This window comes from Hyaena hyaena, unplaced genomic scaffold (genome assembly GCF_003009895.1).
Source record: "Hyaena hyaena isolate Hyena2069 unplaced genomic scaffold, ASM300989v1 scaffold_269, whole genome shotgun sequence".
Classification (NCBI taxonomy): Eukaryota; Metazoa; Chordata; class Mammalia; order Carnivora; family Hyaenidae; genus Hyaena; species Hyaena hyaena.
Window position 1 is genome coordinate 1,500,818 of NW_024080896.1, and position 22,600 is coordinate 1,523,417.

General features: G+C 45.0%; 1 protein-coding gene across 2 annotated transcripts in view; it reads left to right on the plus strand.

Moving 5' to 3' along the window:
* The window catches only part of PTCH1 (patched 1), a 62,856-nt gene that overhangs the window by 34,322 nt on the left and 5,934 nt on the right, over nt 1-22,600 (plus strand). For both annotated transcript variants that reach the window (XM_039245691.1, XM_039245692.1), the window contains exons 13-21: nt 2,400-2,518; nt 3,202-3,604; nt 4,013-4,322; nt 9,207-9,349; nt 11,422-11,605; nt 13,022-13,302; nt 15,005-15,142; nt 18,549-18,691; nt 22,059-22,158. In XM_039245691.1, the coding sequence (XP_039101622.1) occupies nt 2,400-2,518; nt 3,202-3,604; nt 4,013-4,322; nt 9,207-9,349; nt 11,422-11,605; nt 13,022-13,302; nt 15,005-15,142; nt 18,549-18,691; nt 22,059-22,158 (1,821 nt within the window). The remainder of the gene's footprint in view (nt 1-2,399; nt 2,519-3,201; nt 3,605-4,012; nt 4,323-9,206; nt 9,350-11,421; nt 11,606-13,021; nt 13,303-15,004; nt 15,143-18,548; nt 18,692-22,058; nt 22,159-22,600) is intronic.

Below are 22,600 nucleotides of genomic sequence, written 5' to 3' on the forward strand. Positions count from 1 at the left end.
ACTCCCCTTTGCCCCAGCAATGACACGTGTCCCTTGCTGAGAAGACCTTGCAATTGGTATTTACTGTTTTAGTGCACTTGAATGGGATATGGAAGCTGTGTTGTTTTCTGTCAATATGTCCTCCCTATGTGTGTCATATGCCACTGGACAGTAAGCAGGGCAGGACGCTACACTTCGGAGTTCTGGGGTTCTTCTTTTCCTCCGCATACTCCTCTGGTGGATACGGCTGATACCAGATGTGTTCCGCAGCCACTGTGGAAGCATCAGACGTCATTCAGCCCAGAGCACCTGGGCCACTTGTGTTCCTCATCCTCAGAAACTTCTGTCCAGAGTGAGAGGCCCAGAGTGTTCAGTCTGCATTCCACCCCTGAGCTCTGAACATGCCTGTAATAGAAAGAGAAGCTGAAGGGATTCCACCTCCAGGACTGAATTTTACTGAGAAGTCTCCTTGAGAATCAGACCCCTTCTTCCCAGCACCCCTGTGGTCAGATTGATCAGGAGTTGTAACCCAGCCTATGTCCATCCCCTCTGGCGCTGACCAGGTGACAAGAACTCCCAGGTCTCAGGCTGAGGGCTTTGACATCAAGTCTATGTATAAGTTCAGTTTACCCTGTAACCCGAGGCAGGGGACCATCCTCTGCACTCAGACTCTCTGTTAGGTAATAGTGTCAACAGCAGTAGTAATGGCTGGCGTGGCTGCTGTGAGGACCGGATGAATCATGTGTTAACTCCCTGGTCTCCCCTTATTCTCCCTTTTACTCCCTTCTCGTTCCCTCAACAGAATTTTACGTGTCCCCTTCAGACACCATTGGTCCATTTCCTCCACGTGGCACATCCTTCCTCCCTGGCCCCACCAGAGTCCTATTTTTGTCTTCTACACCTCCCCAAGTACCTGCCTTGACCACCCTCCACCCACCATCCCCACACACACCCTCGCCCACACCTGCATGTTCTTCCCTCCTCCGAGCTGCTCTGAAACCCTGTGCAAGCTTTTATTACTATATTTATCAGCCTGAATCATAATTTGTTTAAAGGTCTGACTGTGTCAGTCCTTGGAGGACAACAGGATTTTGTCTTATTTCTCTTTTTGTCTTTAGTACCCAGCTCAGTACCTTGCCTTTTCTTTTTAAAGTATTTGCCTCTTGGATGAATTCTCCAGGCAAATTAGTAATTTGCTTATTAAAACAAGTCAGACCTTCCATACATTAGAGTGGTTAAGTTCACAGGTTTCATATATTTTGAGTTGATGTGGAATCTCGAAGCAGACTAAGAGAGGGTTTACATAATTTTTAGAAGGAGACTTGATTACTTTTTGGTTTTGGAGACTTGGCAGGGAATTAAATATTATAAGGTACCTTTCCAGAACTCAGGCCTGCTCTCTCACCTTGAGCATAAATTCACAATTACTATCAAAAGCTCTTTGCAAAGTTCTCTTCTGATTCTGTTAGGTATCAGGTTCTCTTTTCTCACCTGGAGACACCTACCCAGTTGGAGAACATTTTAGAACTAAGTTGTTCTTCAGAAAACTTCCTAAGAGTTTTTAATTTTCAAAAAGTTTTCTGATGATTTCTTGGTTACTTAGCATTCCAGTTGCTTTTTTTCTTTATTGTGCCACTTCTTTCTACGCTTGTCTGAATGGGAGAGCCCTTTCAACTGTTGTCTGTTGACTTTCCCTATTAACGGCCCAATTGTGTAATTTTTACTAGGTCAGCAGGAGACTTGCCAAAGCACTACAGAATCTAGCCCCATGTTTATTCTAGGTTATGGAGTGACTTTTGAATCTGTACTTATTTATTCTGCATACTATAATCACACGCAGGAATTCCTTTCTGCCTTACTCTCCTTGACCTTTTATGTTACTGTGCTCAAATACCCCACAGGCTACTCCAGAGACTATATGGAATGTGCCTATTAAAAACCTCAGGGGATGTGTTTGAAATTTTATTTCATGTTTTAAAAGGGACATTTTGATATACCCAATCCACTTTACGTATAAATATTCTAAGTATAAAATCAGAGTTGCGTGAAACTCTGCGAAATGTTCTGAAAGGGGAATGTTTGTTTTAAATTAAAACATCTCATGTATAATCTGTATTCTGCCTTTGTAGATTTGGTTTGGTTAGGTTGCTAGTAAGACGCTCATTTCATTCCTGTGTTTGTAAATCATGGGTTCATGAAATTCTAAGAGGTGGAAAGGATCAAAATGACGGGGGCTATTCTAGTCAGTTGGTCTCTTAATGATGGAAGAGAAGTAAAATGATGAGAAACTCCAATATCTATTTCACCTTTAAACACTTCAGTAAGGAAGTGAAAGAAAGATGTTTAAAACGTCTATATTTTCAGTGCAGTCCTCTGGCATATTGATGACCTCTGCTACTTTTTTTTTTTCCTGCTTCCAGGCGGCTGTAGTAGTGGTATTCAATTTTGCTATGGTTCTGCTAATTTTTCCTGCGATTCTCAGCATGGATTTGTATCGACGTGAGGACAGGAGATTGGATATATTCTGCTGTTTTACAAGGTACAATTTCTGGCTGCTGGGGCCTTTATTTGATGGGTAGAGAGCGGTAGGGTTTAGAGAAGTCCTTAGTCTGTGGACTTGGAGCAAAATGTAGTTAACAGGACTCGTACCAGCGTGATGGAGGCAGGGGAGGTAATGGACAGAAGATGCTTTCGTAGGGATATCAAAACACCGGGGCTCTCCCCTACACCCCGACAGAAGACACGATCACAGCCCTGTGGTTGTGATGCACATGGCTGTTATTTCTCCTGTGGATCAATTTTGCTGATTATCAGAAGCGTGTCACATCTCTGTGGATTCAGGCAGAATAAAAGTTTGAAAACCAACCATCCAGAAAAAATACAGCCCTTTGGGTGTTGTGGGATTTGGAGTTGTGTGTGTGTGTGTGTGTGTGTGTGTGTGTGTGTGTGTTTTGGTATTTTTTAGGAATTATGCTCTGAAGGGGTTCATCAAATCAAGTGTGTAACTTGATTTTGTCAGCCAAATTCAGGTTCAGACATCCATTTGGCTTCCTTGGACTTACTAGTGTCTATGTCCAGATGGTTAAATCAGGTGACATTTGTGAAGTTCAAGAATATGATATTTTTCTCCTAAATCAGAGCTATGTAAAATAGATCTTGTCAGTCATTGGCAAAAATGAAAGCACTTTGTTTTTACCACTGCAACATATTTTTTCCTCTCAGCCCCTGCGTCAGCAGAGTGATTCAGGTTGAACCTCAGGCCTATACGGAGACTCACGATAACACCCGCTATAGCCCCCCGCCCCCCTACAGCAGCCACGGCTTCACCCACGAAACCCAGATCACCATGCAGTCCACGGTACAGCTTCGCACAGAGTACGACCCTCACACACACGTGTACTACACCACTGCTGAACCACGCTCCGAGATCTCTGTGCAGCCCGTCACCATGACCCAGGACACCCTCAGCTGCCAGAGCCCTGAGAGCACCAGCTCCACCAGGGACCTGCTCTCCCAGTTCTCTGACTCCAGCCTCCACTGCCTCGAGCCCCCCTGCACCAAGTGGACACTTTCATCTTTTGCCGAGAAACACTATGCTCCTTTTCTCTTGAAACCAAAAGCCAAGGTAATCTACCGAAACAGAAGATGCTCATCTTCAAGAAATGACAAAACAGTCTCCTTTGTAATCCATCAGGTCACTTATTTGGGTGTCTCTTATTTCAGGCCTTCTAAAGAGTCCATCCATTTCACATATGGGGCCATTTTAATGAGCTCATTTTCTACAGCAGTGAATCTCTATGCAGCAAGCGTTTCTGTGAATTTATTTTAACTTCTTACGTTATAAACATTTCATTCTTTGTGAGCTTACTTTACTATGATTACTTATTTTCCCCTCCGGGAGAATGCCCCCTACCTGCTGCATCAGGGCCACTGTGGTGATAAAAGTGAGGTTTAAACCAAACAGCTTGCTTTTGTCAAGGGAGAGTCGATCCTGTCCTCTGGGTCTGATCTTGTGCCTCTTACTGTGTTACAGGTTGTGGTGATCTTCCTTTTCCTGGGCTTGCTGGGGGTCAGCCTTTATGGGACCACCCGAGTGCGCGATGGGCTGGACCTTACAGACATTGTGCCTCGGGAAACCAGAGAATATGACTTTATTGCTGCACAGTTCAAATACTTTTCTTTCTACAACATGTATATAGTCACCCAGAAAGCAGACTACCCAAATATCCAGCACTTACTCTACGACCTTCACAAGAGTTTCAGCAGCGTGAAGTATGTCATGTTGGAAGAAAATAAACAGCTTCCCAAAATGTGGCTGCACTACTTCAGAGACTGGCTCCAAGGTAAGACGTGGCAAGAGGGTGTTTGCCCTTCGGTAAACTTTCACCATTTGGTCCTTGGTGTGTTCAGTGTCCACAAGTTCCCTTTGTTCACTTTACTCAAGTGTTAGATTATAACGTAACACTGACATGTTTCAGTGCTGCTTAAAATTCTTATATATAAACTGTTTCTGGGGGCAGCCTCCCCAAAACTGGCTTTCACCTATTAAGTGATGCAAACAGTTCACACGGTTGACTCGGGAACTTCTGTAAGAATTTATGGGTGCACATTAGGAAATGGGAAAGTATGTTCTAAAATAGGGAGCTGCGTGCTTCTAGTGCTCTTTTCTTGGATGGTGGTTAGTTGGATGACCAAGTGAAATCAGCGATGGAATTTCTAGACTGACTTCTTGCCAGATTATGGCTTATTAATACCAGTGGACTTTGCATCATTGGTGGGTATGATGTAAAATTCCGTATCTTGACCGTCCTTTGATTTGGTGTATGAAATAAACTTATCAATGCTTAACCACCTCTCACAATGTTTCATACTGTGATAAGGAGTCAAATTCTGCTCTAAAGTGTCTTTCTTAGCTTCTTACCTTGTTCTTAGAAACATTTCTAGGAAACAGTAGTCAGCTGAAGAAAAAACATGGCTTAAATATGCTCCTAACTGCTGACTGAATATGAACGTATTCAGTGATTCCAAGAACATCTGTTCATTTATTCCATGTTGACACAAGCAAAGTGAAGTGGGGAATCAAGATAATTATCCACACAGTTCAAGCAAAAATGCTTTTACTGAAATACTCAAATAATTATGGCCCCCAACATTTTTTGGCTTAAGTTATCCAAATGATTGTCTTAATTTCCCACTTAATTAGGCTTGTTTAAACACAGATTTGAGTGCCTTTTTTGGTCTTAAGTCAATATGCTTGTATGTAAAGATTAAGCAGCCAATTTCCCTGTGAGTTTGCATGGAATGGTAAACAACTTAAGTTTTAATTGAAAATTCCTCAGTACAGTTTTTCTAGGCTTGACTTCTCTTCCTACAGTTTTGTTCTTACGTGTATGCCAGACTTGACCTCTTTTTTTGAGGAAGGCAAAGAGAACCTTCCTCATATTATTTTTTAACATGCTCTGAGATTAACTCTGAGATTTGTGCCAAGACTTATTTTTTACAGCAGTTTGGGAGGTAGTGTTTTTCAGATAAAGAGTCAAAACAGGACCAGACAGTTGAGAGATTCCCTGCTTTTCATTTTTCCTCCATTGGCCAAAGACATGCAAATAGCTTCCTGCAAATGACAAAGAGTACACTGCCAGTATCTGAGCAAAGGAGGGCTGTTGTAGAATTGATTTCAATGTCTTCAGCCATTCCTTTGGAAGCTTAGTATGGCAAGTTAGGCAGAGCTTGGGAAGAGGGCAGAGGGGTATTGTCTCCAGGCAGTGCTGAGGGCTAACCTTTTTATAGCGAATTGTAACTTATCCCTATGCTTTCATCCATTTAAAGACCTAAAGCAGTTGGACTTGAGAATCACACTTTTTTAAAGGTGCCATTGAATCATGTTGTTCTGATTGCTAAGTGAACAGCACCTGCCTAGACCAAGTGAGACCTGTTAACTGCTCCCAAGTCAGGGTCCCAGCCAGCTCTAGAACTCTGCTGGTGACTCTTAGGAGGTCCAAGAGAGAACACGGGACACAGAATGGCCAGATAATGCTACAGTTGGGTTGCCTAGATGCTTTTCAGGCCTGTCAAGTGGTTGATTGGGTCTTTGGACACTTCCTAAAAGGAATCCGCTCTCCTTGAATCGTTCAAAACTTCCTGTGCAATTGTTTCCAGTGGAATTATCACTAAAAACCATGTCGTGTTGTTAATCTTTATCGACATTCCAGTAGTTTGGGAGGGGTAGTTAACTCATAAAAATACATAATGGTAATACCACACGTCATCTTTAAACACACATGCAGGGGCCCCTGGGTGGCTCAGTCGGTTAAGTGTCCGATTTCAGCTCAGGTCATGATCTCACGGTTCATGGGCTCGAGCCCCGCGTTGAGCTCTGTGCTGACAGCTAGCTCAGAGCCTGTAGCCTGTTTCAGATTCTGTGTCTCCCTCTCTCTCTGACCCTCCCCTGCTCACACTGTCCTTCTCTCTGTCTCTCTCAGAAATAAATAAAACATTTAAATAAATAAATAAATAAATAAATAAATAAATAAACACACATGCAAGTAAGGCGAAGTTGCAGATAAACACCACACTGTGCATCATGTCCAAATGGTGTTCATTTATATTTCACACTGAATTATACAGATAAAATTTATAAAATTTAAATTGGTGTTTTATTTTTAGGTCCCCTATCAAGGAGAAATTGACAATTGGGGTAGTTAGCTCAGAACTTTCACTAGAAAATTAAATTTAGTATAAAATTTAAAATGAAACAGGTTCTAGTGAAATTTTTACATTTTGCTGTAAGATAGGTAAAATGTCACAAATCTTTTCTACAGCATATGTGTGTTAGAGTATAAAATGTTTGTCAATGGGCAGTGAAGGCAAAATTCATATCCCCCGTTTTGTGTATAGAATCATGTTGTACATGTATCTTGGGCCAACTCGTTATTTGAGTGTTTTGGTAATTAGTCAGAACGTAAAATAATCTGATTATAAGGACTTAACTTTTCCATGAGGTCAGTGACTACTTCTCATTCACGTTTGTAGAGTGAATGGCGTGGGGAAGGCCGGCAGCGTGGATGAGGAGTTGAGCTGAGTGCCGGCAGGGTTGACCTCCCTCCCCAAGCCCCGTCTTTCTTTGGTTCACCCTAGGATGTCCCCAGATTCTTAGTGCATAAGTATCTTAAAATTACACTCAGTTTTGGAATGCCTTGTTTGCCACTAGACATCATCGGTGCCCACTGTAACTCTGCTGATCTTATTCCTGCCTTTAGCAAATAATTTCCTGAGCACCTTAGTGTGTTCAGGGCAATTTAGAGCATCGATAGTTCAAGCCAACCTCGGAACCCGGCTGCCTGGATCCAAAGCTTAGCTCCAGCCCTGGCCTGCTAGGTTGCCTTCATCGAGTTGCTTTCCAAGCCTCAGATGGGGAAGCTGAGTGGAACCATAATGCTAACAGGGCTGTCTCATGAGGTGGTTGTAAGAATTACATGAGCGGTGATCAGTGTAAAACGTGAGACAGCTCAGTGCTCACTGAGCCGGAGTGGCTCCCTAGGATTAACGGATCAAGAGGGAAAGGGTTAAAGTACCACACAGGCCATGAAGCGATGAAATTTCTATTAAGGCGAGGAAAACAGACCAGGTCTCTTTTTTGGGAGAGGAGGGGTTGTTTTTCCTCTCCTGTTTATTTTTTTCAAAAACAAAAAAAGGCTTTAGGTAATAAAATAACATCTGTTCCATAGGCTTGTTGTGCACGCCTCGCTGTGAAAACCAGTCTGTGTGAGAGTTGGGAGCGTGGCTGCCCCGGTGGTCCCCCGCCCGCCCTCCTCCACACCGGGCCTTCCTTCACCACCGAGCCCACGGGCCTTACCCCACATTGTTCATGTAAAAACAATGCCCACAGCAAGGTCAGCAGGGAGGTTTAAAGAGAGAGATGGGGAGACAGGGTCCTGTGCTGCCCTCTCCCCCTGCTTCACACGCCAAGAGCTTAATTATTTTGAGCGCTAAGGGAGCCAGTATTTGGGGGGGGGGGGTGTCTTTGAAGTCACTCAAGGCATGTCGTGAAATGAAATGAACCCTTCTCCCTTCTTGCTGGCCATGTCTAACCCGTGCATACGCAGCTTGTTCAAAAGATGTGGTTTCCAGAGCTACTGGGGCTGGGGAGTTCTACTTGGGAGGGGATTTAGGGGGAAGCAGGGCAGTGGAAAGGAGGTGGGGGTGTCGGGGGGAGAGTGTGTGCACGCGGGATCACTCAGCCCCTAAGGCCGGGTCACCAGGGCCCTGTTTTCTCTTCCAGCACGCTTATCTCTTTACAGCTGTAGCCAAACCATCAGGTCTGTAATGATGGTTTTGATTACAGAGGCCAAGCGCAGCTGTGTGTGGTGGGCTGGTGGGCTTGCCCATCCCCCACCCCCAGAAAGCCCTTTCCTTCCCCTCCCTGTGCTTGTGGTTTGTCATCTGTTCTCACAGAGCCCCCTTGTATTGGCCTGTGGCTTCCTGTTCTCAATCTGATCCAAATTTACCCCGTGAGGCATTTCCCTGCGCACACAGGCGCACCCGAGTTCCCTCCCCTCGCCCTCCTCCACACCCCCCTTCTGAGGAAGGGTGGCAAAGAGGAACAGTGGAGAGTGAATAGGTGTTGGCTGTGATCTTTACACAACCTGGCAGCCGATCCCACAGCTTGTATTAGCTCCACAAGTCGAACAGATGGAACAAATTGACAGAATCGTGTTCACTCACCCTGGGCTCGAGAAGCAGCTGAGTTGCTGTTTGAAGTTGGGAGTTTGAATGCGTTTTTCCCTCCCCTAGTGGAATTTCTGGTTGTATTGAAGAACCCACTGCTTTAGCACCTGACGGTGGCATGAAGTGGCTAATGAGCCCGTGTGGTGTCCTCACACAGCCATCCAGCTCTCCCAAGCTCGCTCTCTTGCTTTCTTTCCAAATAGCCTTGGGGGAGAAGAAGGGATTTCTTCTTTTATGTAAAGGTAAAACACTGATATTTGATTCCTAGAAATGAGTATTCCCCTCTTCGCCTTTGAAGCAGGAATTGTTAGCAACCTGAAGTTTACCCATGAAATATCTAATAGTGTCCCTTGAGCTTGATATAAGAAAACAAGTAGAACAGTATTTGGGGTGATGTCAAGTACTTCTTTGTCCTGCTCAGTGTCCTCAGCCCAATCCATTAGGGGCAGGATCATTCTGGTTAATAAGCATAATGTGTTATATACGTTTGCCCTTTCTAGGACTTCAGGATGCATTCGACAGTGACTGGGAAACTGGGAAAATCATGCCAAACAATTACAAAAATGGATCCGATGATGGAGTCCTTGCCTACAAACTCCTGGTGCAAACGGGCAGCCGTGATAAACCTATCGACATCAGTCAGGTACTCTCGCAGCCCCGACACCCTGGGGGTTTCGGAGGGCATAGTTGAGAGCAGAGCTCTGGGGCCATGCCGTACTGAAGATCGGTTCACAGCCTGCCATACCAGCCTGTGCTCTCTGGAGACCTGAGGCATCAGGGGCTGGGAGAGTATTGAATTGGCTCAAATTCACTTCATCCCATCCGCTAATTGCATGACTGCAGGCAGAATGCCTCACTCTGCTCCTCTGTTAAGTGGGCACATGTGTGATACCCTCCTTCCGGGGCAGTTGTTCTGACCAAGGACCCTCGAGGCAGTGCAGGCTCTTTTGGATTCTAGAAATGCTATGTTGTATTGTTCTCTTCTGAAAATAGTGCATGTTACCGTGTTGGTCTTATTTTCAAACTTGGGGGGCTTGTAGCAGTCATTTGAATGAGCAGAATTTGGGGTGGATGGGTGAGTTAGACTAGAGCGGTTACTAGAGGGGAGGATTGGTTGCATTTGATTTCTTGCGGGGGGGGGGGGGTCACCCTGGCCCAGCAGGTAGAGGAGCAGGATAGACAGGTGGCTCTGCCGTGAGTGAGGCAAAAGAAATGCCAGCCATTGGACCCCGAGCGCACTCAGTGCTCTGCTCACCCCACTAGGTAACAGGAGCTATTTCAATTTGGTGATCATATTCTGCGACTGCATCTGCACCTCCTCCTTGATGCCTGGGTCCCGGCATATCCCTTTAGATTCCTCAGGCATGTTGGGGAGTGTGTTTGGATCCTTCAGGTTTCGTAGGAGTCCAGCACCACTATCCGCTTTCCCGGACCCCATTCCCTCTGCTCCTTATAGCTTACTTGCTTCCCCCTCCGGCAGAAAACCGTCATGCTAATGATCTTCCCAGCAGCTCTGTTTATTGTCTCCCCTTTTTTGCTGGCATTAAAGGTGACAGATTTACAAACTACATTGTTCAGAGTTATTATGGAGTGTGAACTTGGTGCTTTATGGCCGCATGCAGCAGGCTGTCAGGTTTGACAAGGATGTGGGCAGAGGAGCCTGCCAGAGAGATAGCAGGGGGATGCCCAGGGGCTGGGCTGGGCTTTAGGGACCCCGGACAAGGTAAAGCAAATGTGATTGGGCCAGGCCCCCGGATATCACTTCCTCTGCCTGGGAGGGAGAAAAGCGTGCTGCATGCACGGAGGCCACGAGCTGTGCTATATAATTCCAGAGACGGCTTGAAGACATGCAGTTGTTACATATCCCAGGGATTAATTGAATCCAGACCCCTGAAATTTCGTTTTCTCGCTCTATTCTTTCTTTCTTCACTCTTTCTCTATTAACTGCTGTCACTGGTGTTTTTCATTGTGTTAAGAGGGCCCAAAGCATTGGAATCGGGCCTGAACGTAAACAGGAACAATATATTTGTGTGTTTGTGTATGTGTGTGTCTCTCTCACAGTGTTTTCACCTAAGCAAAGCCCACAAGACCTACTTCAGAGGGAGTGTCATATTCATGCTAAGCGTGACCACATCCCTCAGAAATCAGGTTACCCAGAAAGACCGGAGCCGTGCACCAACCCCTTCCACTCTCTGGCGATGGGCATTTTGTGAATACACAGGTCATAGGAGGCTAGTGTTAGCAAAATTTATACAGATGTTGTTTTATTTTTATAGCTCTCCTCCATTTACTGGGTGGCATTTCCTTCAGTGTTAACAGCAGAGGTTAACTGCACACAGACGTGTATGGGGATTCTTGCCAGGTTTTTTCCCCCTTCCCCTCCTATAAATATGTTTCTCCAGATTGTTCATTCTCTGCCTTGGCTGCAGACAGTCTTTTAGCATTCAGATTTAATTGGTTCAGTCAATTCCTGGACCATCTGCAGAACTGTGTGTGTGTTATAAACACACCGATTACTGCATCCTCTGATGAGTGCATTCTGAAAGAAAGGAAAGGTGTTCTGACGGGATTTTCTACATGTTCAAAGAGGGGACATTCTAGTCTTTGTTGCAGATACTGGTGTGGGGCTCTGCTTCCCCTCCTCCCCTCCACCAGGGAGGAGTGTCTTTACCCCCAACCCCATTCTGAAAGACCCCTGTTCTTCCCATTCTGCAGTTGACCAAACGGCGCCTGGTGGATGCAGACGGTATCATCAACCCCAGCGCTTTCTACATCTACCTGACTGCTTGGGTCAGCAATGACCCCGTGGCTTACGCCGCCTCCCAGGCCAACATCCGGCCTCACCGTCCTGAGTGGGTGCACGACAAAGCTGACTACATGCCAGAAACCAGGCTCAGAAGTAAGTAGCCCTCCAGCGGGGGCCCCACTGACGAAGGGCCTTACCCTGCTCTCCCAAGCTCAGTCATGGCCCTCATCTGCTGACGCTACCCAGGGTTCAAAAGTGTAAACAGAACAATATATTTCTTTGAGTTTAAAACTCTGGGAGACACATGAGGATGTGTAATGGGATACAACCCGTGCTCTGTCACGTTGGGAAATGAGAACCCCTAACTTCCATTTGTGGCTTGCACTCTAGGACGTCCACCAGGCAGCTCTCTTTAATGCCAGCTGTTCCATGTGAAAGCTGGGGACGCCTCCAGGTTGAGTGGTATTTTACTATTGCAGAGTTTTATCGCTTGGGGATTATATGTTTATCTTTACTTTGTCAACTCTGGTGTTGAAGGGATTTTTGGCAACTTGGGTCATTCCTCTAAGCCACCAAGCACCTGTATTCTGTCAGAGCTGTTGAAACTGGAGCAGAATAGTTCTGTATACAGCAGCGTTCTCTTCCTTTCCTCTCTCAGCCACGACCCTGACAGGTAGTCCCGTACGGATTTAATTTGCATTTATGTTAGAGGTGTTAGTAGCTTATACCTTGGATATGAGGCCGAGGGAGGACGTGACAAAGAAGACGGGTACCTTTGCAAACATGGCTGGAGAGGAAGCGGGTTGTGCTTCTCTGTATCTAAACCCCAGAGTCTTGTGGCAAGCAGCCAAGGCTTGTCTTAATGAAAATTTATAGTTGAGATTATAATAGGGCAAATCATGTTTAGCAAGTCAACTGAATGACCCCAAAGGGTCTGGAACACACAACGGCAGTAACTAAATGCTTGTTGTGTGAGGATTTCTTCCCCTGCTGCTGAAGACTTAGCATTGCATTAGAAAAGAAGCATGGAAGGTTTAAGTGTGTTAGATCACTAAAAGGATAAGAAAGTTAAGCGTTTTTCTCAGTAAAGCATGACTTTCGAATTATTTTGTTCTCATAAGTGATTGAGTAAAACAGTTTGAACTTTGTATTTTCTGTTGTGTCAGTTGAACAAAAAAAATTCTCCCGCCATTGAATTCTTACAAAAGTGACTGCTTCTAGAAGATTAAAATCAAAGGTTAAATAAATACACAGATCCTGGGCTCCTCCCCTCCCCCACCAAATAAAAAAAATCAAATGTTGATTATTGCTTAAAACCTTTATGAACCAAAGATTAAAACTGTAAAGGCCTGAAGACTGCCATCGGTAGCTTGTCTCTCACGTTAGGAGAAGAGCAGTGAGGGACTCTGTTGCAGAGTTCCCTCTCTGTTCCTTGCGATGGTAGAGAATGCGGGATCCAGATCTGGGGATGGCCAGTAGTGGGGTGTGCCGAGTCTCTGCCGTGCCCGGGTCACGCCTGTTCACCGGAGCCTTCAGCCATGGCCCCTTACCACTATCTTCTCTATCCAGTCCCAGCAGCGGAGCCCATTGAATACGCTCAGTTCCCTTTCTACCTCAATGGCTTGCGGGACACCTCAGACTTCGTGGAAGCAATCGAAAAAGTCAGAACCATCTGCAACAACTACACAAGCCTGGGGCTCTCCAGCTACCCCAACGGCTACCCCTTCCTCTTCTGGGAACAGTATATCGGCCTCCGCCACTGGCTCCTGCTGTCCATCAGCGTGGTGCTGGCCTGCACGTTCCTTGTGTGCGCCGTCTTCCTCCTGAACCCCTGGACAGCCGGGATCATTGTGAGTTCATTCGGAGGGTTTTTGGGGAAGTCGGATTCCTTTCAGCCTAGCTCTTGCTGCAGCCGGGAAGTTGTGTTTATGTCTGGGCCTCTGGAGGAGGGTATAGATTGCATCATCCTTGCTATATTTATTCTGCTGGAGGTGGCGAGGTTCGTGGTTAGGTAGAGCCTTTAATGGCCTTCATCTCATGTCCCTTCTACAGCTTTAAACTTTCCGTGTAAAGATGGGGGAGTTTTTAAACACATGTTCTATAACAGCTCCTAGCATTTATTAAACACAAATACTCTGAGCGTTTATTAAATAAAAATGTAACTGGGTTTTTTTTTTTATTTAAAGTGTTCTTTTATGACTACATCCCAGACCTAACATAGAGAAGATTCTTCTTAAAAAGAGGGAGAGGGGAGTAATTAGAGAATTTAGGAAAGGGGTGTGAAGGGTAAGATGGTTTTTGAGATGGTTTTGTGCGTCCTGTGTATTTTAAACTTAGAAGGACAGTGATGAACTAGTATTACTACCGATTTTTTTGGCATCCTTCTTCCAAGTATAATAATCTCAGATTTGAAGTAAGTTTCATAGAGAGTCTAATAAAATCATGGCAGTGTTTAAATTCCATGAACTGTGGTATAGCCTTCAAAATGCCAAAATTATAAAAACAGAGACCAGGGCTGGTTTCTGTACCGTAAGTCTGTGTGGCAGGTATGTTAAAAGGTAAATGTTTAGTCTGCAGGGGTTTTCATGGTACTTAAGCAATTGATGTTGTCCATCTTTCATTAGCTTACTAAAAGAAAGCAAAAGGAACTTTTATTGTACTTGTCCCCCCACCCCCAACAAAGGAAGATCATTCACTCCTTGTCTTCCGCCTGGGGAAAGTTTACCATTTTATTTGGATTTTCTCCCCTTTGGCCCAAGAAACTCCAAAGTCTACCTCACAGATTTTCTCTCCATCTCTGCGCAAATTTTTACAAGGCAGATGAAAGGCAAATAAAAGCTTTTCCTTGGATTTAACTGTCTGCTGTGTCCAGCCGCCTCTCTCCTCATTTCTTCAAAGTGAAGGCGCCTGTAACCTGACCCATGTCAGCTGACCAGAAGCCCCCCTTTCTCCCTAGCCATCCTCTCTTAACCCATGGGCTCTCTAAACAAAAGCAAGGCTGCCTTTACGTAAAAGAACTTTTATTCACCCGTCCTATCTGCTTTCTTTAGGATGTAGGGTGGGGAAACCCAAAACACTAACGTTTCAACTCTGTTGTGAGTTCGGAAGGACACTTTCTGATGATTAAGATCAAAGCAAAAGGAAATACCTTGTTTTAAACTGTATTAGATTTGTAGCTAGCGACAAGTCCATGTTTGTGTAATTGTTATTTGCCTCAAATGGAAAATTGTGATTTTTTTTTTTCCGCTTTCTAGAGCAGGTATATTGGAAAAACAATTCACAGTACAATACTAAACTTTGCCTTTATGTATTCCTTGTACAGGCTGCTGTCCCAAAGTAGCTGTCCCAGAATTGTCCCAAAGTCTCCCTTCTCAGCAGGGACACAGTGAATTAGAAAGTAAAGGCAGGTGTCCAAACTTAAAGCAAGTCAGCACCTGCATTCTGTCTGGGTCCCCAGTGTTTGTCCACGCCTCACCCCAGCAAGCCCCTCCCCGTCTTCAGCACCTCCAGTGCACGTGTGCCCATCCACTCATGCTGTGCATCTTCCTGAAGGTGACAGTCCTGGCTTTGATGACGGTCGAGCTCTTCGGCATGATGGGCCTCATTGGAATCAAGCTGAGTGCTGTGCCGGTGGTCATCCTGATCGCTTCTGTGGGCATTGGAGTGGAGTTCACTGTTCACGTTGCTCTGGTATGGCAGACCTCTTCACTGAGAACTTTATGAAAAGGCGGTGTGTTTCCTCTCGCTCTCGTAGTCTCCCAAGATGGAAACCTTTCCATTTTCTCCAGCATCAAGGAACACACATAATGACACGTTCTAGTGAAGAGGCTTCAGAGCACAGGCAGCCCTGTGCTGGACAGGCTGAAATCTAGGTGGTCTCCTCCCCCTACCCTGGGCAGTCTAAGGAGAAGGGTACAGGAGGTGAAAGAGCACCTGGCCGGGTCAGTGTGGGCCAGGAAGGATTCTGCTTATTTGGTGTCCTTAACATCAGATCCGTAAGTTGTCACCTTTGTGCCTAAGTTTGATGCTGTGAATGTAATATACACGGGTAAAGTGAGACCACACTCACAGGCCTGTTAGAGATGGTGTGACTGAGGGTGAGGCAGGTCAGCAGCCGAGGAGATACCCTGGGGCCAATGAGGCAGAGGAACTGGTTCTCCCAGCTAAGCCCACCCAGTTCCTTATTAAACTTCCCGGCCTCCCAAATTCATAAGAGCAGAAAGTAAGAGAACTGGGGTGGTTCTCAGTGGGATTCCTCCCCGCTCTCTTGTTCTGTGCCTAGTCCCGTGAGTGGTTTGTTGGAGGGAGTTAAATGTCAGGAGGAGTCTTTAATCCAAGAGGCAAATCAATTGTGTGCATTTCTCAGAAAATGATTCAAAAGCCTCGCAGCAGTGTTTGAGTTCTCTTCTGTACACACTTGCACTTTCTATACCCTCATCCTTGGGGTTTTTGGTAGGCACTCGATAAATATTTGCTCACCAAGTAAATACTCCTGTTTGGAATGCCCTACATAGGAAACCTAGCATAGAGCTTGGGTCAAAGTTTTGGCCTTGCTTCTGGAGTCACTGGCATTGATTTTCTTTGGGCTCAACACATGGCATATGTGGTGTATATGTGTGCACATATGCTCTGTCTTGTACCTTCTTAGTTTCTCCACAAGGAGTCTTTCTGGGCCATTTTTATACACTTTAGAGACTGTAAACTTTAGTGTTTCAGAAGGAATGTTTTGTTGAGGTTGTCCCGTTTTTCCTCCGTGTATAAGGAAAAGCTGGTGATATAGAAGCAATATTCTCTAAATTTGGACCCTATCCAAATTTTTTTCCTCCATTGAGTTGGGAGGAGGGAGAGGGGATTTTTTTTTAATGTAATGTTTACTTATTTATTTTTGAGAGAGAGAGACATACACACACACAGAATCTGAAGCAGATTCCAGGCTCTGAGCTGTCAGCACAGAACCTGACTCAGGGCTCGAACCTAGAAACCGTGAGATCATGACCTGAGCTGAAGTTGGATGCTCAACTGACTGAGCCACCCAGGTGCCCCTGAGAGGGGATTTTTAAAAAAAGAATAGCCCACTAGCCTAGAGCTTAGAATGTAAATAATTCTTAGTATCATTCCCTCAAAAAAGGAAAAAACCTTGAGAGTTAAGAATCCACTAGTAATTTTATTCTGATATGAATGAAAATCACTTTTTTTTAAACTTTTGGTAGCTAGCATTGCAAATAAAAGCATCCTAGAACAGGTTGTTACAGTGAAAATGAAAACTGCAGCCTTTAAACTGTTGTTGCGCCCTGGGCCTCCCACGTGAGGCAGTGTGAACATAAATGTCCAAACCGGTGTTGGGTAGACAATTAAGGAATGCTTCTACCACTTGTATAGATTTAATTCCAAGAATTTAAGGGCACCCAAGAGCCAGCTCGGCTTTGTGAGCAGTAACCCCTGCTCAGTGCTGGTAGCCCACACCTCCATTGAGACACTACACTCGGGATATGGTGTTCCTACCTGACCCTGTATGTGAAGATCTATTTAAAGCAGGAAGTTCCTGCTCTTCCAAGGTGTGTAAAATGAAGGACTAAGGTTGGTGAGGAGCACTTTTCAGGGAATCAGTGGTTCCTGTCAGTTAGCTATTCCCACAACCTCAGTCGAACATGAGATGATAAAACCCAGCTTGACCCCTGTGGCCTCATGGCCAAGTATGGTACAAAATAACATGGCTCCAAACCATCTTATTGCTTTTCTCCCATGAGGAAAAAGGTAGTTGTGTTGGCCCTAAAGTCAACCCCACTCTAAAAGAGCATGTGCACTTTAAAGAAAGTATGGAAACTCATAGCACATTTTTGTAAATGTTTCGCTCTTCATCTGCTCAGAACAACAACCTTAGTGTTCTTCCACAGGCTCCCCAAGGGATGGGAACGCACCCGGTGTGTTGAAGGCCTTGATTTTTAAGGGGCTGTGACCTGCAGCGTGCCCCAGCCTTCTCTTCGCAGCATGTCCCAGAGCAGCCTTTAACTTTCAGGCAGAGAAGGGACTTGTGCCAGCCTCAGCCCTCTCTGTTGGGGTCCCACTGAAAGGCCAGGCAGGGTATAGCAGTAACTGACTCACGTTAAAATGGTCCTGGGTCACACTCTCAAACCAATAGTCTGATATGCTGGGGCTTACTCTAAAGTCGCCATTTGGTATCAACAGCATTCTTGACCTAGCGGAGCATTCAGAAGGTAAAGGAGGTGGGGATATGACCACACGGAGTTAGAATAGGCTTGAATTTCAAGTCCTCTAATTTTCTTGTGATACTTCCATGGTGTTTAGATGTACTACAAACACATTAGTTTGAACACAGCAACAAACACCACATCATCAATGAGGAAATATGTACTTGGCATCCAGTTGCATGCAACCCTCAGCTAAGCCTACTCAGAAGTAAGATCTTGACCTTCCATAAAATCAGGAAGAATGCTGTCATTTTCACACCATAGGTCTCCCACGTGAATGCTCTGTGCTTATTCAGGTTGGGGAAAAAAACCTAAGGAGAGTAGCAGAGAAAAGAGGGGAACGTTTTACTCCATTTTGTATAGTTTGGTTTGGTTTTTAATTTAAAGTAAATATGCTTTCTGTCTTTTTTTGTTGTTGTTCAAGATTTACATTGACATAGCAGGGCACCTGGGTGGCTCAGTCGATTGAGCATCCGACGTCAGCTCAGGTCATGATCTCATGGTTCGCGGGTTTTAACCTCACATTGGGCTGTGCTGACACCTCAGAGCCTGTAGCCTGCTTCAGATTCTGTCTTCCTTTCTCTCAGCCCCTACCCTGCTCACACTCTGTCTCTGTCTCTCAAAAATAAATATTTTTTTAAAAAGACTTATATCAACACCAAATATGACGCAACATCATGAACAGGTCATTTTAGTGTAAGCCTAGATCTAGGTACTCGAGCAACCTAGATTAAATAGTCCAGGAGCTAAACGGGAAGCTGTGAGGAGGTCCGTACAGGTCCATACAGACTGATTAAAACAGCTTGTATGTAGCGTGTTGGACAGAGCTGACCATGGACCAGGCTCAGTCTGGGCACCTGCTCACCCCACGTCTTCTCCTTGCACAGGCCTTCCTAACTGCCATTGGCGATAAGAACCGCAGGGCCGTGCTTGCCCTGGAGCACATGTTTGCACCTGTCCTGGATGGCGCTGTCTCCACTCTGCTGGGAGTGCTCATGCTGGCAGGATCGGAGTTTGACTTCATTGTCAGGTAAGCGGGAGGGCAGAGAATCCTCATTTTTAGGAATTGTTATCACTGTTAGGATCTCTGTTGCTTACTTCCTTGTGTATCCAGTAGACAGTAGCATGTCTTCATTGTGACTCTACTCTTTATCCCCCTAGACTGATCAAGGTATAATTAACAAATCAAAGCCATAGATGTCTAAGGTATACAGCATGATGTTTTGATAAACGAATACATTGAGGAATGATTACCACAGTCTGTGACTCCACTTTCTCTTGCGTTTAGTAACTCAGAGATATGCTGACAGGCATAAGGACAAGGTCTCTTCTAGAGGCCTTTTCATGAACATCTTGGGGAGAAGAGATGGAGAGTCTGTGGCCAGCAGCAAAGACAGCTCCACAACTTGAAACCAGGGGCTACCCAGTACCCCGGCATTGACCTGGGTTCCCCTTAACTGATCGATTTTGACCTTGACTTCTCTTCCAAAACTGTAGAAAACTTACAAATACCTGAAATTGTCATCTACATTTTATTCTTTCAAGAAGCTAAGGTAGCATGCCCAGATTTCACATTCAAGTTCTCACTAAGATTTAGGGCGCCTTAGGTATGTGAGTCTGGTGTCATGTGTTGGAAATCTAGGCCTAGTTTGGATACTTCTCTTTAGAACCCAAGGCAGGCAGTTTCTGGTGGATTTATGAAGAATGCAAGTGTGTGATGTAGAAAAGGAAGGCCAAGTTTTCCTTCTGAAAAGAATTTGAGAACTGCAGGGAAAGACCATTTTCTTGTCTGAAGAGCCTCCACTGTGTCGTGAAGTAGCTACTCTTGGATGTAACAGTGCTGCTCCATGGAGGGGCAAGGCCAGAATCATCAGTAAGGGAAAGGGAGGCCAGAATTAGAACCGTGGTAAAGCAGAACCACATGTGAGACATAACTGCATTGTTTGGGATGCTTCAGTAATCCAGAGAGAGAATCGAAACAGGCTCTCTTGGTGTGTGTGCCTATAATAGGTCTTTCATTTTCAAGTAGAAAGAAGAGGGCTTTAAGGTTCCGTCCCAGTTCCCTTATTACAGAAAAAGATCAATCCATTGGTCTGTGGTATACCCCATTGGGCAGTTCGGCAACAGAGATTTAGTCTTCCTTGAAAGAGTGCCAGAGTTTACTCCATGTAGTTTAGGGTAAATGAAGAGATAAAATAGCTCTTGCATCATGGACCAGTACTTCTTACACCGCATAGTGCTTATGAATCATCCGAGGCTCTCTGCAAATGCAGGTCGGATTGCACTGGGTGCAGGCAGCGTGTAGAGCAGAATTTGCATTTCCAGCCAGCTCCCAGGTGATACCCAGGCTGTCGGTCCTCTCTGCACACACTGTTAATCACCTAACAAGCCAATTAGTACATTCTTGTTTGCCAATACCAGGTAGATGTATGCCTAAATTAGATCAAGGTTTTGGCCTAAGTTTTATTTTCAGCTCTTAACTTGATTTTGGCTATTCCTTTATTTCCTTAGCATATGCATATTCGAGCATTAGTAGATGTTTCTTTATGGTATAAAACCCCTATGTCAAGCGGAGTTTCTTCTGTGTTTGTCCTCACTCAGCACAATGCAATTACAAGCATCTCAGTAACATTTTACACAACGGTGAATAATGTGGACCCCGACGCCCTCCATGTAACTTACAGTCTATCAGGGGAGAGAGTTCACAGGCATTTCAGAACCATGGGAAACCCTGGATGTGATGGGATCTCAGAGGATCTCACACATCCCTGTGGAGATGCTAAGTGAGCCACGGAAGGGAAACTTAGCCAGAATTAGAGTAACCAGCTGGGAACCAGGATGGAGGGCAGAATCCCAGCAATCATCCAACCCATAGCTTCCTGTTCCCTCCCAGAGATATCAGGGTTCTTGTTTCAAGCACTTAAAAGGGCTTCCCATTTTCTAGAACTGGATGGATTAACCTGATAAAGCCCTCACTGAGGTCAACTAAATGAGCAGACATTGTATACGCTAAGCCGTCAGAAATCTAATTGGTCTGTTTATTCTACAGTTAGATGGATGGGATGCAAATGTCTTAATGCCTGCTGCTGATATATGCTTCAGCCTAAAGTTCCAGCAGTTTACATTAGAGCAAGACATTGGCGGCTTGGTTTTTACTAATGCAGTTCAGAAGTTTCTGGTGTTTACAATAGCTGCAAGGTATTTGTATTTTTATAGGGAATCTCTCTCCTTTCATCTATTGTCGAAACATATATAGTCATGGCAAAGTTTGGTGCCTGTTCTGTTTTATGATCAAGAGGACCATTAACAGATAGATATCTTGCCCTCCCTTTTCCCAGAACATCCTGAGCTGCCCCCCACCCTCCACCACAGCCTACTAGCAGCAAAATCTCCCTAGATTTAGTTAGTTCCAGAAACGCACACTTGTGTGGAGCCCATTCCCTCCAGCTGTGTGGAGTGTTCGCCAGCAGCTCTCCCGAGCTGACAGGTTTACCTTGGTATTCATGAGGGATCCCAGACCTTAGCCCTCAATGGTGGGAAAGCAGGGCCACTTGCGCACTCTCCCCTTCTTCATGGTGCTGCGGCCTTTATGTTTGAATTGGCTGACGCAAAACAAGAGTATTCAGAGATGCTAAATTGTCCAACAAAAGCTTGGCCTACAGAGCAGCCCCCTCATTGTGGACCGCCCTCCCCCACAAATGCCCCAGCAGCCACAGAATGGGCAGCGTTTTCTCTGCAGAAAGCTGGTTCTTGTCTTCTAAAAAGGTTGCAGTTGGAGCTGTTTGGTAAAACTGGAACTCACAGAATTCTAGGCAGAAAGTTGTGATTAATGAAAGCCCAGGGAAAACCTTACCTGATACGCTAGAGACTTAATTAGAGATTCTGCTCTAAGATGCTGAAGCATTTCACAGTGGATTAGCTGCCTGCAGAAGTGGGCTGCTTTTCCTCCTGAGCTAAATTGTTTAAATTCTACACCCTTCACTTCATTTGTTTGCTTCTGCTGGGTTTTCACGGACGGGGCCCCTCTGCATTGTATTTGTGCTTCCAATCTGCTCAGCCATTCAGCTCACATTCCATATTTTTGTGTTTGTGTAACACATTCATAAATAACATTACATGCCAGGAGATTTCGGCAAATTAACAAACTAATTTTTCTCTCTCCCCTTCATGAACTTAACACTTTGGGTTGTGGAATGTAGTCTTCGAGAGTCACAGGGTAAAAAGAGAAAAAAAAACAAACAAACTAATGTTGTGCTGAATTTGAACCACCGTCTTTTCAACTATGTGGGTTTTGTTCATTTTTGGTTTTGACGTGCTGCCCAGTATTTGGGCACGTGAAGGCTTGCTGCTTTTACGTTTGCCACAGTGAACGCTCCTGTGTCCTTTTTATCTTCAAGGTATTTCTTTGCTGTCCTGGCAATTCTAACAATCCTGGGTGTTCTCAATGGACTGGTTTTGCTGCCAGTGCTTCTGTCCTTCTTTGGACCGTATCCTGAGGTCAGTAATTATGCCAGTTGTAATGGACAGTCCCCAGGCCACCTGAATGCTGTTTGTCCTAGGGTCACTGTTCATTTAGATCTTTAGGTAGATCCACATTACTGATTATTTACTTTTTCAGTAAACATTTCAGTGACTATGAAGTTTTTCATAGAAAAACTATGGCTTTTTTTCTCTTCAATTTAATAGTTTGGGGAATGCAGTACTAGTTGTGTTTTGGTTTTTTTTTTTTAAATCAACTGATTGGTGGCCTGAGTCTTGTAGTTTTATATCCGTGGAGCATTTTCCACTCAAGATGACTATCTAGGCTTGAATAAAAGGAAAAAGGGCGCAGCCTGCCTTTCCAAAGTTTGAAAGCAGAGGGCAGCTCTTTTGCTCCAGCTGTCAGGCCTGATGGTCCTCGAGGTGGCAGAGTGGGGGAGGGGTAGCGGGAGGGGTAGGG